General features: G+C 67.2%; 3 protein-coding genes across 4 annotated transcripts; all 3 read left to right on the top strand.

The window, feature by feature from the left end:
- Positions 1 to 288: 288 nt before the first annotated feature.
- MRPS18B (mitochondrial ribosomal protein S18B) lies at positions 289 to 3,660 on the top strand. Its single transcript, XM_054177208.1, has 7 exons — positions 289 to 369; positions 884 to 1,031; positions 1,181 to 1,278; positions 2,057 to 2,125; positions 2,214 to 2,280; positions 3,261 to 3,320; positions 3,410 to 3,660. The coding sequence occupies exons 1-7, from the start codon at positions 289 to 291 to the stop codon at positions 3,658 to 3,660; spliced, it is 774 nt and encodes a 257-aa protein (XP_054033183.1).
- A 284-nt stretch (positions 3,661 to 3,944) lies between these two features.
- On the top strand, positions 3,945 to 8,908 carry ATAT1 (alpha tubulin acetyltransferase 1). 2 transcript variants are annotated; one of them, XM_054177173.1, is made up of 10 exons: positions 3,945 to 4,182; positions 4,499 to 4,559; positions 5,045 to 5,136; positions 5,240 to 5,300; positions 5,385 to 5,498; positions 5,602 to 5,703; positions 6,931 to 6,976; positions 7,114 to 7,185; positions 7,871 to 8,033; positions 8,865 to 8,908. In XM_054177173.1, exons 1-10 carry the CDS (start codon positions 4,085 to 4,087, stop codon positions 8,887 to 8,889), a joined length of 834 nt encoding a protein of 277 aa, XP_054033148.1. In that variant the 5' UTR covers positions 3,945 to 4,084; the 3' UTR covers positions 8,890 to 8,908. The 2 variants fall into 2 exon arrangements, with proteins under 2 accessions (XP_054033148.1, XP_054033149.1); XM_054177174.1 differs by lacking the exon at positions 7,114 to 7,185.
- A 1,181-nt stretch (positions 8,909 to 10,089) lies between these two features.
- On the top strand, positions 10,090 to 13,938 carry C39H6orf136 (chromosome 39 C6orf136 homolog). Its single transcript, XM_054177172.1, has 6 exons — positions 10,090 to 10,334; positions 11,172 to 11,528; positions 11,682 to 11,770; positions 12,437 to 12,637; positions 13,601 to 13,670; positions 13,769 to 13,938. The coding sequence occupies exons 1-6, from the start codon at positions 10,197 to 10,199 to the stop codon at positions 13,892 to 13,894; spliced, it is 981 nt and encodes a 326-aa protein (XP_054033147.1). The 5' UTR covers positions 10,090 to 10,196; the 3' UTR covers positions 13,895 to 13,938.
- The last annotated feature ends 109 nt before the right edge of the window (positions 13,939 to 14,047 follow it).

The following is a 14,047-nucleotide window of genomic DNA, read 5'->3' as shown; positions in this document are numbered from 1 at the left end:
CGCGGGGACAGCCTTTTAAAGGCGGCGCCGCCCGTCGACGTCGCCGCGGGCACCGCCTCCCTCCGCAACGTCACAGCGCGGCCCTCTTGCGCCTCCCCCGCGGGGGGCCTTGTGGCGCAGTTTTTATTCGGGCCGCCGCCAGCGCGCATGCGCCCAAGTGCTCGAAGGGGGGAGGGGCCCCGCACGGCTAGATGGCGGCGCCCCTCCCCCTCCCCGCCCCCTCCCCTCCTGCCATGCGGCCCCGGGGTCCTGCGCGCATGCGCCCTTCCCCCGCGTCCCGGCGGCAAGATGGCGCTGGCCGGGGGGGTGGCGCTGCTGCGGCTCGCCGCCGGCGGCCTGCGGGGCCCCGGGAGTCTGCTGTGGGCCCAGGTGAGGAGGAGGAGGAGGAGGAGGAAGAGGAGGAGGAGGAGGAGGAGGCGGCGGAGGAGGAGGAGGAGGAGGAGGAGGAGGAGGAGGGCAGAGCGGGAGGGAGCGCGGGGAAAGGGGGAGGGGGAAGCGGAGATCAGCCCCGCGGCCACGTGCGGCAGTGGGGGGTGGTGTCACGCGGTGCGCGACGTCATGGAGCGGCGGGGTGACGTCAGAGTGCGGTGGGTCTGCGCGGGGGGAGGGGAGGAAGGGGCGGGCTGGGGGGGGGAGGGGAGGGGGAGGGCCGGGCTTTGGGAGGGGCCTGGGCTGGTGGTTTGCCTTCTCGCGCTCTGAGTTACGTCACGGCGGTGACGTCATAGCCCTGGTGGTGGCGTCACTGCTCCCTCGCGCTTAGGCTAAGGGCCCCCAGTGGGGGCCTCCCCCCCAACCCCCCCCCTGCTTTTGGTGTCACTGCCCCCGGGGTTACCTTGGGTTGGGGGGGAAGGGAGTAGAAACTCTGCAGGGTGCCCTGTGACGTCACAGCCGTGACGCCACCGCCACGCCCACGACGTCACTGCCTCCTCAGGCTCCCCTCCGCTTCTGCAGCAGACAGGATGCCCCCCAGCCCCCCCCAGCCCCTCCCTCCCCCTACCAGGAGCAGCCCTGGGAGTACCTGGAGAGCGAAGGTACTCGGGGGGGGGGGAGGGGAGGGAGGGTTTGAGGGGCTGAGGGACGGCTGCGGGGGACAGTATCCGAGATCCCTTCCCCCCCAGAGCTGTCCTCCTGGGGGGTCCTCGATGTCCCCTCAGCCCCAAAGGTGTCCTTCCCCCCCCAGAGTACCACCTGCTCTACGGCGCCAGCCCGGTCTGGCTTGGCTACCGCCGCAACCACAAGGGAGCCGTCCCCCCCCAGCGCACACGCAAGGCCTGCCTGGTCGGACCGGGGGGGCTGGGGGCACTGGGAGGGAGCTGGGAAGGAGCTGGGGGCAATGGGAGGGAGCTGGGGAGGAGTTGGGAGGATGCTGGGAGGGACTGGGAAGGAGCTGGGGGGCACTGGGAGGGACTGGGAAGGAGCTGGGGGCAATGGGAGGGAGCTGGGGAGGAGCTGGGAGGGACTGGGAAGGAGCTGGGAGGGACTGGGAGGGACTGGGAAGGAGCTGAGGGGCACTGGGAGGGACTGGGAAGGAGCTGGGGGCAATGGGAGGGAGCTGGGAAGGAGCTGGGAGGGACTGGGAAGGAGCTGGGAGGGACTGGGAAGGAGCTGGGAGGGACTGGGAAGGGGCTGGGGGCAATGGGAGGGAGCTGGGGAGGAGCTGGGAGGCACTGGGAAGGAGCTGGGAGGCACTGGGAGTATGCTAGAAGGGACTGGGTAGGAACTGGGGACCGTGGGAGGGAGCTGGGGGCAAGGAGAGGAAGTAGAAAGGAGCTGAGAGGCACTGGGAAGGAGCTGGGGGCAATGGGAGGGAGCTGGGGAGGAGCTGGGAGGATGCTGGGAGGCACTGGGAAGGAGCTGGGGGCAATGGGAGGGAGCTGGGAGGATGCTGGGAGGGACTGGGAAGGAGCTGGGAGGCACTGGGAGTATGCTAGAAGAGACTGGGTAGGAACTGGGGACCGTGGGAGGGAGCTGGGGGCAAGGAGAGGAACTGGAAAGGAGCTGAGAGGCACTGGGAAGGAGCTGGGGGCTCCCCCCTGACCCTCCCCTGCCCCCCCAGCGCAGGGGCAAGCGCGTGGGGAACCCCTGCCCCATCTGCCGGGACCCCAACCTGCACGTCCACTTCCGGGTGAGCCTGGGGGGCTGCACCCCCTCCTTCCTACCTCCCCTTCCTCCTCTTCTTCTTCCTCTTCCTCACCTTCTTCCCCCTGCCCCAGAATGTGAAGCTGCTGGATCAATTCATCTGCCCCCATTCAGGAGTCATCCTGCACCCCACACATACAGGTGAGGGGGCACCTGTGGGTGCTCTGTGGGCACCTATAGGTGGTCTGTGGACACCCCTGGGTGTTCAATGGGTACCTGTAGGCACTCTTATGGGCACCTATGGGTGTTCAATGGGCACCTATAGGCAGTCTGTGGACATCCATGGGTGCTCTGTGGGCCCCTATGGGCACTCCATGGGCATCCTTGTGTGCTCTGTGGGCACCTGTAGGCACTCTATGGGCACCCATGGGTGCTCTGTGGGCATGTATATGACTCCATAGCCACCCCTGGGTGCTCTATAGGACTCTATGGGCACCCTTGGGTGCTCTATGGGCACATATGGATACTCTATGGACACGCATGGGTGTTGTGTAGGACTCTATGGGCATCACTGGGTGCTCTATGGGCACCTGTAGGCGCTCTGTGGGCACCCATGGGTGCTCTGTGGGCATGTATATGACTCCATAGCCACCCATGGGTGCTCTATAGGACTCTATGGGCACTTACAGGCATTCTGTGGGCACCCGTGGGTTCTCTGTGGGTACCTGTAGGCACTCTATGGCCACCCATGGGTGTTCTATGGCCACCTCTAGGCACTCTATGGGCACCCATGGGTGTTCTGTGGGCACCTATAGGCATTGTATGGATAGCCATGGGTGCTCTATGGGCATTTGTAGGCACTCTGTGGGGACTAAGGGGTGCTCTGGGGGCACCCATAGACACTCTGTGGACACCCATGGGTGCTCTATGGGCAGCTGTAGGCACTCAGTGGGCACCCTTGGGTGCTCTTTGGGCACACATAGGCACTCTGGGGGCACCCATGGGTGTTCTGTAGGATTCTGTGGGCATTACTGGGTGGTCTATGGGCAGCTGTAGGGACTCAGTGGGCACCCTTGGGTGCTCTCTGGGCACACATAGGCACTCTGTGGGCACCCATAGACACTCTATGGGCCCCCCTGGGTGCTGGCTGGGCCCCCACGGCTGCTCTCTGCCCTCCCCAGGGGTCTGCATGAAGCAGCACAAGCTCCTGACCAAGGCCATCGAGCAGGCCCAGGACCACGGTGAGCCCCTGGGCAGGGCTGGGGGTTGGGGGGGGGAGTCCCAGCACCCCTGGGTGCCCCCCCAGCTCCTGCTCACCCCCTCCCCACAGGTCTCCTCTGGCTGCAGGTGCCCTATGTGCCAGTCCCCCGCGAGGACTTCTCCAACCAGCACCCTGCCATCGGCAGGACCCCCCCGGCGCCTGCCCTGGCCCCCGGCAGCTACTGGTACCCCTGGTACGAGTGGCAGCAGCCCCCGGCCGCCGCTGTCGCCCGGCTCCGGCGCCTTTACAAGGGTTTCCTGAAGGAAGAAGCCCGCCCCGACGCCCCTCCGGCTCCCAGCGCTGAGCCCAAGGGGGAATAAAAGCCTTCGGAGCCCCCCTCACGCCTCAAGGGTTTTCCTTCTTTCCCTTCGGGGAAGCTGAGGGCCGGGGGCGCCAAGATGGCTGCCGGGGCCTGGGAGCGGCGGCCCCGATGGGGTGGGGGGGATGCATCCCGGCGTGCCTTGCGCTGGTGGGGGGATGCGTCCCAGAGGGCTTCGCGGCAGCGCGGGAGAATCGTTGCTAAGGGCGGAGGGGTGCGGAGAAGGGGCGGAGCTCGGTTGCTATGGAGCGGGCGAGAGGCAGGCAGCGATTGGTCCAGCGGTTGCTAGGGGGTGGGATCAGGCCCCGCCCGGCCCGGCCCGGCCTGGCGATCGTGGCGGCAGCGGCGATAGGGCCGGGCCCGGCGGGCGGAGGCGGCGGCGAGGGCCGAGGAGGCCGGGGGCCGGGCCCGGCATCTCTCCGGCCATGGAGTTCCCCTTTGACCTGGCCCCGGTGCTGGGTGACCGCTTCTGCGTAGTGGACCAGAACCTGCGGCCTGCCGGGCACCGCGGGCCCAACCACCGGTACCGGGGGCCTGGGCCAGAGAAGGGTCTGGAGCCTGGGACCCGGGCGGGGCATGATGGGAAGAGATGGGGGGGGGGGGGGGAGGGACGGACCGCGGGGGGTGCTGGGAAAGTGCAGGCCCCCATTGGGTTTGGCCGTGGTGGAGGAGGGGAGGTCGGGGGGTGGGGTGGGTGGGGTGGTCTTGTTGCCCCGGGGCATGCTGGGAAACTGGAGCCTCCCCCCCACCCCTGGCCATGGTGGTTAATGGGGGGGGTGTCCCCCTTTCTGGGGGGGGGGGGTTGTTTGGGGGTGCCAATGTCCCCCCCTGTGGCACAGGGGGGACCTGGAGCAGCAGCTGAGGACAGTGATCGATGAACTGGGCAAGGCCTCGGCCAAGGTGGGGCACTGGGAGTGGCCCAGAGGGTGATGGGAGGTAACTGGGGGGCACTGGGAGGGGGGCAGAGGGTGATGGGAGATAACTGGGGGGCACTGGGAGGGGGGCAGAGGGTGATGGGAGGCAACTGGGGGGCACTGGGAGGGGGGGGCAAGAGGTGGTGGGATGTAACTGGGGAGCAACTGGAGGGCAACTGGGGAGAATGGGGGGCACTGGGAGAGGGCAGAGAGTGATGGGAGGTAACTGGGGGTAACTGGGGCTGACTGGGGAGCACCTGGGAGGTAACTGGGAGTACCTGGGGGGTAACTGGAAGTAACTGGGGAGTAACTGAGAGTGTCTGGAAACAACTGTGGAGGAACTGGGAGCACCTGGAGGGGTAACTGGGAGCACCTGGAGGGGTAACTGGGAGCACCTGGGGGTAACTGGGAGCACCTGGAGGGGTAACTGGGAGCACCTGGGGGTAACTGGGAGCACCCTTTGCCCTCCAGGCCCAGGGTCTCTCGGCCCCTGTCACCAGCGCCGCCCGCATGGAGTCCAACCACCACGTCCTCTACATCCTGCGGGACCCTGACGGCCGCAGGTCAGCTTTGGGGGCGCCCCCCACCCCCTCTCCCACCTTTAGACCCCCCCTAAGCCCTCCCTGTTCCCCTCCCCCCTCCCCCTGCCCTTTTTCTTCCTCCCAGCACCCCCCGAGGCGCCGTCGTCGGCTTCCTCAAGGTCGGCTACAAGAAGCTCTTCCTCCTGGTGAGTGCTGCAGGTCCTGGGGGTTTGGGGGGGGTCCCTGGCATCTTGCACCCCCTTCTGACACCCCTTTTGTGGCCCCCCCAGGACCGGGGGGGGGCCCACAACGAGGCAGAGCCTCTCTGCGTGCTGGACTTCTACATCCACGAATCCCTGCAGCGGCACGGCTACGGCCGGCAGCTCTTCCAGCACATGCTGCAGGTACTGGGGGGGTTGGGGGGGAAGTGTCAGCAAAAAAGGGACTTGGAGGAGCACTGAGAGGATTTGGGGAACCCCCCTCTGAGGGCTCCTCCCCCCCCCCCAGACTGAGAGAATGGACCCCTGGCGCCTGGCTGTGGATCGACCCTCGGAGAAGCTGCTGAGCTTCCTCCGCAAGCACTACGGCCTCAAGGATGCCATCCCCCAGGTACAGGGGGGCAGCCCTCCCCCACCTCCACTGGGACTCCTTTTTGGGGTGCCCTCCCCCAGCTTTGGGTCCTGTCTGAGCCTCCCTCCCTGATTTTGGAGCCCTTTGGAGCCCCCTCCCCAGTTTTGGCTGCACTTTGGGGCCCTGCCGCTAATTTTGGCTCCTTCCTGGGATCCATCTTCCTAATTCTGGCTCCTTTTTAGGGGTCCCCTGCCCAAGTTTGGGTCCTTTTTGGGTGTCCCCCCTTAATTTTACCTCCTTTTAGGGCATCCCCCCAAGTCTGGCTCCTTTCCAGGGCCTCTCTCCCAAACCTTGGTTCCGCTTTGGGGTCCTGCCACTAATTTGGGCTCCTTCCTGGGGTCCATCCCCCCAGATCTTGGCTCCCCCTTGGGGTTCCCCTGTCAACTTTGGGTCCTTTTTTGGGGTCCCCACTCCAGGTTTGGCTCCTTCTTGGGGGTCCCCCCTAATTGTGGGTTCCTTTTGAGCTCCTCCCACCTCAATTTTGGGTCCTTTCTGGAGGCCTCTTCCAATTCCAGCTCCTTGTTGGGACTGGCCCCCTCCCAGGTCTGCTTCCTTTTCTGGCTCCCCCACCCGAATTTTAGGTTCTTTTTGGGGCTCCCCCCCTAATTTTGGGTCCTTTCTGAGGTGCACCCCCAATTTTGGCTCCTTTCTGAATCTCCCTTCCTGATTTTGGGACACTTGGGAGGCCTCATCCCCATTCTGGGTCCCTTTTGGGGGGTGGGTGTGTGTCCCCCCAGTTCTGGGTCCCTTTTGGGGTCTCCAGCCCAAGTTTGGCTGCTTTTTGGGGTTTGCCCCCCTAATTGTGGCTCTTTTTTGGGGTCCCCCTTTACTTTGGGGTCCCTTTTGAGGTCCCCTCCCAATTTTGGGTCCCTTATGGGAACCCCCTCTCAATTTTTGGTCCTTTTAGGGTTCTTCCCCCCCCAGTTTTGGCTCCTTTCTGGGACTCCCCCCCACTTTTGGGTCCCTTTTTGGGGGGTAGAGCCCCCAAAACTGCCCTGGGGGTGGGGAGGGGCACAACACCCCAATGGCTGCTCTGGGGGGGCCTCCAATGACCTCATTCAGACCAGGAGGGAGTCAAAGTTTAAGCCCTTTAGGGGGATTCCACATTTGAGGGGGGCTGTCTCTAAGGGGGGGTTCCACTCAACCTGAGGCCCCCCAAACTCTCCCCCACCCCACCCACCCCTCCCTTTTTACCCCCCCCCCCAGGTGAACAACTTTGTCATCTTTGAAGGCTTTTTCTCCAATCTCCCAGGTGAGGGATTGCTGGGGGGGGGGGAAGGGAGGGGTCCAAGGGGCTTTTGGGGGTCCCAGAGCTGGGGGGGTGAGGGGGATTGAAGGTTTTAGGGTCCCCTCCCCATCCCCTAATTGCCTTCCCAACCCCCTCCCCAGCCCCCCCCAGGAGGCCTCCCCCCAAGCGTGCTGAGGATCAGATCAAACCTTACTCACTCTCTGAGAGGGACTGTGAGTACCAGGGGGGAGGGGCCAGGGGCGGGGCTTGTGGCCCCTCCCCCCTGTGGCCACACCCTCTTGAGCCACATGCCTTCCCTCCCAGTTCCTCCTAGTCCTCCCCTAGTCTCTTGTAGTCTCATCCCAGTACATCCCAGTAGCCCCCAGTTCAGACTAGAGACCCTCCCAGTACATCCCAGTAGCCCCCAGTTCAGACTAGAGACCCTCCCAGTACATCCCAGTAGCCCCCAGTTCAGACTAAAGACCCTCCCAGTACATCCCAGTAGCCCCCAGTTCAGACTAGAGACCCTCCCACTATGACCCAGTGGCTCCCAGTTCAGACTAGTGCCCCCCCAACCCTTCCCAGTACCTCCCAGTCAGTCCCAGTAGCCCCCAGTTCAGTGCATCCCAGTCCCTCTCAGTTCCCTCCCAGTGCTTCCCAGTCCCTTCAGAGACTCCACCTCCTGGGGCTCCTCCCCCTTGGGACCACACCCTGCTATGACCACACCCCCTCTCACCCCCCACCCATTTAGGCCACACCCTGCCCAGCAGCCCCACCTGTTTGAGCCCCACCCCCTTCACAAGCCCCCCCCTCCCCCTCCAAGCCCCTCCCCTCCAGCCCCACCCCTTCCCCCTCTTTCCCCCTGCCCTGCTCCCATTGGTCGGCGCTGCCTTGGCTCTCAGCCAATCCCTTCGGCAGTTCTGCGTGAGGAGGTGGAGCCTCCTTGGCCTCTCAACCAATCAGCAGCCAGGGCCGGGGGCTCCCCGCTGCGGGGCAGCCTCCGACCCTTCCTGCGGCCTGCGGACAGACGGACGGAGCCCGGCCAGGGCCACACGGACGGAGCCCAGCCCCGCAGGGCCAGGTGGGCACAGCGCCGGGAGGGACCAGTAGGGACCAGTAAGGAACCAGCAGGGACCAATAGAGACCAGTAGGGGGCAGTAGGGACCAAGAGGAACCAATCCAGAGCAGTAGGGATCAATGGGGCCCAGTATGAGCCAGTAGGGACCCATAGAGACCAGTAGGGGGCAATAGACTCCAATATGGACCAGTAGAGACCAATATGGACCAGTAGGGACCAGTATGGGACCAATATAGACCAGTAGGGGGCAGTAGACTCCCATATGGACCAGTAGGGACCAGTATGGGCCAGTATACATCAATATAGACCAGTAGGGACCAATATAGACCAGTAGAGGGCAGTAGAGTCCAATATGGACCAGTAGGGACCAGTATGGGCCAGTATACATCAATATAGACCAGTAGGGACCAGTATGGGACCAATATAGACCAGTAGGGGGCAGTAGACTCCAATATGGACCAGTAGGGACCAGTATGGGCCAGTATACATCAATATAGACCAGTAGGGACCAATATGGACCAGTAGGGGGCGGCAGAGGCCAATATGGACCAGAATGGGCCCCTAGGCACCAGCAGGGATCAATATAGACCAGTAAGGAGCAGCAGGGGCCAACAGGGGGCAGTAGGGAGCAGCATGGAGCAGTAGAGACCAATGTGGGGCAGTAGGGGCCAGCAGGGCCCATAGGGACCAATGAGGCCTGGTAGGGCCCAGTATGGGCTGCTAGGTGCTGCGCCCCCTGCTGGGGGGTCCCTGGGGGGTCCCTGGGGAGCTGCAGAGGTCTCTGGCAGTGCCCCCCCGGCACCCCCCCAACCCTTCTCTCCCCTCCCCCCACAGCTCCCTGGGGCGTGTTGGACGCTGAGCCTTACCCCCTCCCCCCCCCAGCCCCCTGGCATGGGGCACCCCTGGGGCACCCTCTCCCCCCAGGCAGCAGTGCCCCTGCCCCATAGCCCCCATGGGTGCCCAGCCCCACCCCGCTGGGTGACCATCCCTACCCCATACCCTTGATGGGTGCCCATCCTTACCCCCATAGGTGCCCAGCCCAGCCCCATATCCCCCATGGGTGCCCAGCCCTGCCCCATACCCCCATGGGTACCCATCCCCTCCCTGGGTGCCCATCCTCACCCCCATGGGTGCCCATCCCCCCCATGGGTGCCCAGCCCTGCCCCCTACTCCCATGGGTGCCGATCCTCACCTCCATGGGTGCCCATCCCCTCCCATGGGTGCCCATCCCCTCCCTGGCTGCCCATCCTCACCCCCATGGGTGCCCATCCCCTCCCATGGGTGCCCATCCCCCCACCGGGTGCCAACCCTCATCCCTTATGGGTGCCCAGCCCTGTCCCACAGCCCCACTGGTGGGGTCCCAGTTGCTCCCCTGGGGGGTCCCCGGGGGTCCCTCCCTGCCGTCCCCTCCCTCCCCCCCTTTTTTTGGGTACATTTCAATAAAAATGGAGAAGCTGCCCCCGGGGTCCTTGGGGGAGGCAGAGCGGGGGGGGGAGGGGGCTGGGGGAGACGGTGGGGGGGGGTGGGAGGGACCCCAAGCTGGGGTGGGAGGAGATCCCGAGGGCTGTGGGCAGGGGTGGCCCTGGTGGGGTCAGCTCAGCTTGCCCGGGGCCCGGCTGGCTCCTGCCACGCCATTGGCTGCGAGCGATGCCCGTTGGCTCCTGACCAACCCCATTGGCTTCTGTGTGCTCCCAGCGCCGCCCATTCGCCCCTGCCCCTCCCTCTCCTTTAGCTCCGCCTCCCCAGCTCCTATTGGCTGCCACCGGCGGGCTGCAGCTACCCGCAGCCGGGGGCGGGGGGAGGAGCAGGAAGACAGGCGCGAGGCGAGCCCGCGCGGCTGCGCCAGGCGGGAAAGCCGCTCGCGGCCTGGGCATGCGCAAGGAGTAAGGGCGGGGGGGAGGAGGGGGGAGCAGCAGCCGGGGGGGGGGGGGGGGGGGGGGAAGAGGCTGCGCGCATGCGTCCTGCGCAGCCCGCGCGCCCCGCCGGTCACCTTCCCCTGGCGCGCCCGGGGGGCGGGGCCCGCGCTTGGGGGCGGGGCCGGAAGGCGGGGCCGGGGCCCGGAGCAGGCGCAGCGGCGGCGCCGCGCTGAGGGCAAGGCCGGAGCTGAGGGTTGGTGCCGTGAGGGGGGCGGTAGGCACCGACCGGGTGCCGGGGGTCGGTTCCGCCATGTTCCGGCACGGCTCAGCCGCCGCCGCCGCCGCCTCTCGCCTCCGCCCCGCAGCCTCGCTCCGCGCTTGGGCCCCGCTGGAAGCCGCCGGGGCCGGGCCGCAGCCGCAGCGCCGCCGGTACCGAGCGAGGCCGCAGGTGAGGGGCAGCGGGCGGGGGCTGCGGGGGGCGCGGTTATGCAAATGAAGTCCGCAGAGAGGAGTGGGGATAGGCGGCGCCGGCCCGCGAGCGGGGGCGGGGCTCTGCTGCCCGGGGTCGCGAGGGATTGGCGGCGCGGCGGTGTTTGGGGGCGTGGCTATGCAAATCATGGCGCAGCGGCGGAGCCCTGCGGGCGGCTGAGGCTGCCCCGGCGCGGGGCGGGGGGGCAGGAACGCTCCGAGCCCCTTCCCCCTTCCTCCCTGGGGCGGATTCAGCCTCAGGGACGATCTGCTGGGAGCCTCCGGGGCTTGGTCACCCCCAGGGAGCGGATCCGTCCCCGGGGGTCCTCCTGAGCGCCTCTTGGGGCAGCTCCATCCCTGGGGGTACCTCCTGGATCCCTCCCGGGGCAGCTCCCCCACCATGGAGCAGATCCAGCCCGGGGGGGTTCCTGTCAGGTGCCACACTGGGCAGGTTCAGCCGTAGCAGGGGATCTGCTGGGATCCTGTTGGGGTAGATCCCCCCCCCACTGGGGCAGATCCATCGCTGGTGGTGATCTGGATCTCTCCTGGGGTATTCCCCTTCCCCCCCGCGTGGATCCATCCCTGGCAGTGATCTCCTGGATGTCTCCTGGAGCAGATCTCCGCCCATGGGGCAGCTCCCCCCTCAGTAGTGATCTCCTGGATCCCTCTTTGGGGTAGATCCATCAGCGGGGTGCGTGTGTCCTTCAGTGCACCTTCGGTGGTGATCTCCTGGATCCCTTTTGGGCTCGCTCTCCCTCCCCTCCCCTCCCCTCCCTTTCCCTCCCTTCCCTCAACTTCTTCTTCTCTCCCCTTCCAGGACCTGGAGCCTCCTCCCCGGGGCCACCTCCTGCCCCCCCCTTGGCTGCCCCCCAGCCCTCGGCTGCCCCCTGGCGGCCCCCGGGGGCAGTTCCTGTCCCCCCCGGAGGGGCTGGGCGGGGCCATAACTACGGTGGCCGCCAGGCAGGACGACGACATCGCTGTCAGGGATGGGACCTCCCCTTCCCCTTCTCCCCCCCACGGCGCCCCCTTCCCCCACCCCCCCCACCTCCTCCTCCTCCTCAGCCCCTCCCCCAACCCCTGGCTGGCTCCCGCGGGGGGGCCCCAGCCCCCTGCCCCCCCCCAGCCCAGCATGGAGGAGCACCTGGCAGTGATGCACCAGAAGCTGCAGCATGAGGTGGGGGAGGGGGGCAGAGGGGGGGCTTGGGGGGGGCAGGCAGGGGGAGGGTGGTGTTGGAGGGTGAGGAGGGGCTGGGGGAGTCTGGGTGGGGGCAGGGGAGGTGACAGCCCCTGTGTGTCCCAGCCCTGACCCCGCCCTGCCCCTCCCCAGCTCCCCAACTTCTTCCTGAAGGTTCCTGACTATGGCCTCTACTCCCTGGACGTGGAGTTCATCAACCCCCCCCTGAGGATCCACACCCGGTGGGGGAGGGGAGAGGGAAGGGGGAGGGGAGAGGGAGGGGAGAGGGGAGGGCAGAGGGAGGGGGGAGGGGAGGGCAGAGGGAGGGGGAGGGGGAGGGAAGGGGAGAGGGAGGAATAGGGAAGGGGAAGGGAGAGTTGAGGGAGGGGAAGGGGAGAGGGAGGGGAGGGGAGGGGAAGGGGCAAGGGGATGCAGGGTGGGTACCAAGCTGAGGTGGGCATCAGGGTTGGGTCAGTGCCAGGGGCAGGGCAGTGCCAAGCTCAGGTCAGTGCTAAGCTTGGGTGGGCACCAAGGGTGGGGCAGTGCCAAGGTTGGGTGGGTGGCAGACTCAGGTGGGTACCAAGCTTGGATGGGTGCTCAGCCCAGGTGGGCACCAGGCTGAGGTAGGCACCAGGCTTGGGGCAGTACCAAGGTTGGGGCAGTGCCAAGCTTGGGTGGGCACCCAGGGGGCAGCAGCAGGCTCAGGGGGGCACCCAGGGGGCAGCAGCAGGCTCAGCTGGGCACCCAGGGGGCAGCAGCAGGCTCAGGGGGGCACCCAGGGGGCAGCAGCAGGCTCAGCTGGCACCAGGCTCAGGCCTTGGTGCCAAGCTGTGCTGGCTCTGCCCCTTCCTGACCCCCCGGGCCCTGGCCCCGCGGCCGCCCCGTGCCCTGCCCGCGGCGGCCAGCAGGGGGCGCCCGATGTACCAGCTGGCGGTGGCGCTGTGCCGGGTGCTGGCCTGGGGCTACTTTGCCAGCCTGAGGCTGGAGCTGCTGGCCCTGACTCGGCACCCCGAGGATGGCACCATCCGGGCACGCTGGCGCCTCACCGGGCTGCCGCTGCACCTGCTGCTGCTGCGCTTCTACCGCCGCGACAAGAGAGCCCTGCTCAGGTGGGCAGCGCCTGGCCCCCCTGCCTGCCCCCCTGCCACCCCTGCCTGCCCCCCTGGCCCCCCTGGCACCCCTGCCTGCCCCCCTGCCACCCCTGCCTGCCCCCCTGGCACCCCTGCCTGCCCCCCTGCCTGACCCCTGCCTGCCCCCCTGCCACCCCTGCCTGCCCCCCTGCCACCCCTGCCTGACCCCTGCCTGCCCCCCTGGCACCCCTGCCTGCCCCCCTGCCACCCCTGCCTGCCCCCCTGCCACCCCCTGGCACCCTTTGGTATCTTAGGCTCAGCCCCTGGCACTGTTTAGCATCTCGGTGGCATCCCTGGGTACCCCCTGGCATCTTAGTGGCATCCCTGGGTACACCCCTGCCAGACTCTGGCATCCCCCTGCATACCCCCTTGGTACCCCCTGGCATCCCTGGGTACCCTCCTGACAGCCCCTGGCATCCCATTGGCATCCCTTGGTACCCCCCTGGCACCCCTGGGCACCCCTCTGGCATCCTACTGGCACTGCCTGCCCCAGTGCCTCACATCACCCTTCTGGGCCCCCCCAGTGCTCTTCTAGTGCCCTCCCATGCCCCAGTGCCCCTAATGCCCCCCAGTGCCCCCTGCTCCCTCTCCATGCCCTCAGTGCCCCCCATGCCCCTAATGCCCCCCAGTGCCCCCTGCTCCCTCTCCATGCCCTCAGTGCCCCCCATGCCCCTAATGCCCCCCAGTGCCCCCTGCTCCCTCTCCATGCCCTCAGTGCCCCCCATGCCCCTAATGCCCCCCAATGTCCCACTGCCACCCCCAGCTCCCTCTCTGTGCCCCCAGTGCCCCTCTAGTGCTCCCCCTCCATGTTCCAGTGCCCCCCATCTGTCCCCTCCCTGGCATAGGAGAGGAGTTGCCAGCCCCAGTGCCCCTCCCCCCCCGTGCCCCTCCCCCCAGTGCCCCTCCCCCCCAGCTCCCCCTCCCTCTCTGCCCTCCCCCCAGGTCCTTCGATGCCTTCTCCACCTTCACCCTCAACCCCCAGGGCCTCATCTGCTGCCACCGAGTGGACAAGGTGAGGGGGGGGGGGAGTTGGGGACCCCTCCAGGTGCCACCCAGGTGCCACCTCCCCTCCCCCACCCCCCTGACACTGTCCCCTCCCCCTCCCCCCAGCTGATGCCAGCCCCCAGGGCCCTCCCCGAGGCCAAGAAGCTGCTGGTGGCGGCGGGGGGGGGGCTGGCAGCGGCCACCCTGGTGGCCCCCCCGGGGACCTCCTCTGCGCCACAGCCTCAGGCCTGAGGCCACCGCCAGGGACCTTGGGGGGACAGCCTGAGGAAGTGTCCCCAGAGTGTCCCCAACCCTCCCCTGCCCCCCTCCCCTCTGTCCCTTCTCCCTCTCCCCTTCCTCCTCCTCCTCCTCTTCCCCTCCCCTTAATTTAATGTACAGAATAAA

Source organism: Dryobates pubescens, chromosome 39 (genome assembly GCF_014839835.1).
Source record: "Dryobates pubescens isolate bDryPub1 chromosome 39, bDryPub1.pri, whole genome shotgun sequence".
NCBI lineage: Eukaryota > Metazoa > Chordata > Aves > Piciformes > Picidae > Dryobates > Dryobates pubescens.
Note: the sequence above shows the minus strand (reverse complement) of the source record. Positions and strands in the feature narration are given on the sequence as shown.

Excerpts from the sequence above, each read along its gene's own strand:
- ATAT1 (XM_054177173.1), top strand. The coding sequence starts at position 4,085 with ATGGAGTTCCCCTTTGACCTGGCCCCGGTGCTGGGTGACCGCTTCTGC. Across the intron at positions 5,499-5,601 it reads TCTTCCAGCACATGCTGCAG|ACTGAGAGAATGGACCCCTG; the intron begins GTACTGGGGGGG and ends CCCCCCCCCCAG. Across the intron at positions 5,704-6,930 it reads TCAAGGATGCCATCCCCCAG|GTGAACAACTTTGTCATCTT; the intron begins GTACAGGGGGGC and ends CCCCCCCCCCAG.
- C39H6orf136 (XM_054177172.1), top strand. The coding sequence starts at position 10,197 with ATGTTCCGGCACGGCTCAGCCGCCGCCGCCGCCGCCTCTCGCCTCCGC. Across the intron at positions 10,335-11,171 it reads GGTACCGAGCGAGGCCGCAG|GACCTGGAGCCTCCTCCCCG; the intron begins GTGAGGGGCAGC and ends CTCCCCTTCCAG. Across the intron at positions 12,638-13,600 it reads GACAAGAGAGCCCTGCTCAG|GTCCTTCGATGCCTTCTCCA; the intron begins GTGGGCAGCGCC and ends CCCTCCCCCCAG.
- MRPS18B (XM_054177208.1), top strand. The coding sequence starts at position 289 with ATGGCGCTGGCCGGGGGGGTGGCGCTGCTGCGGCTCGCCGCCGGCGGC. Across the intron at positions 1,032-1,180 it reads GGAGTACCTGGAGAGCGAAG|AGTACCACCTGCTCTACGGC; the intron begins GTACTCGGGGGG and ends TTCCCCCCCCAG. Across the intron at positions 3,321-3,409 it reads CGAGCAGGCCCAGGACCACG|GTCTCCTCTGGCTGCAGGTG; the intron begins GTGAGCCCCTGG and ends CCCTCCCCACAG.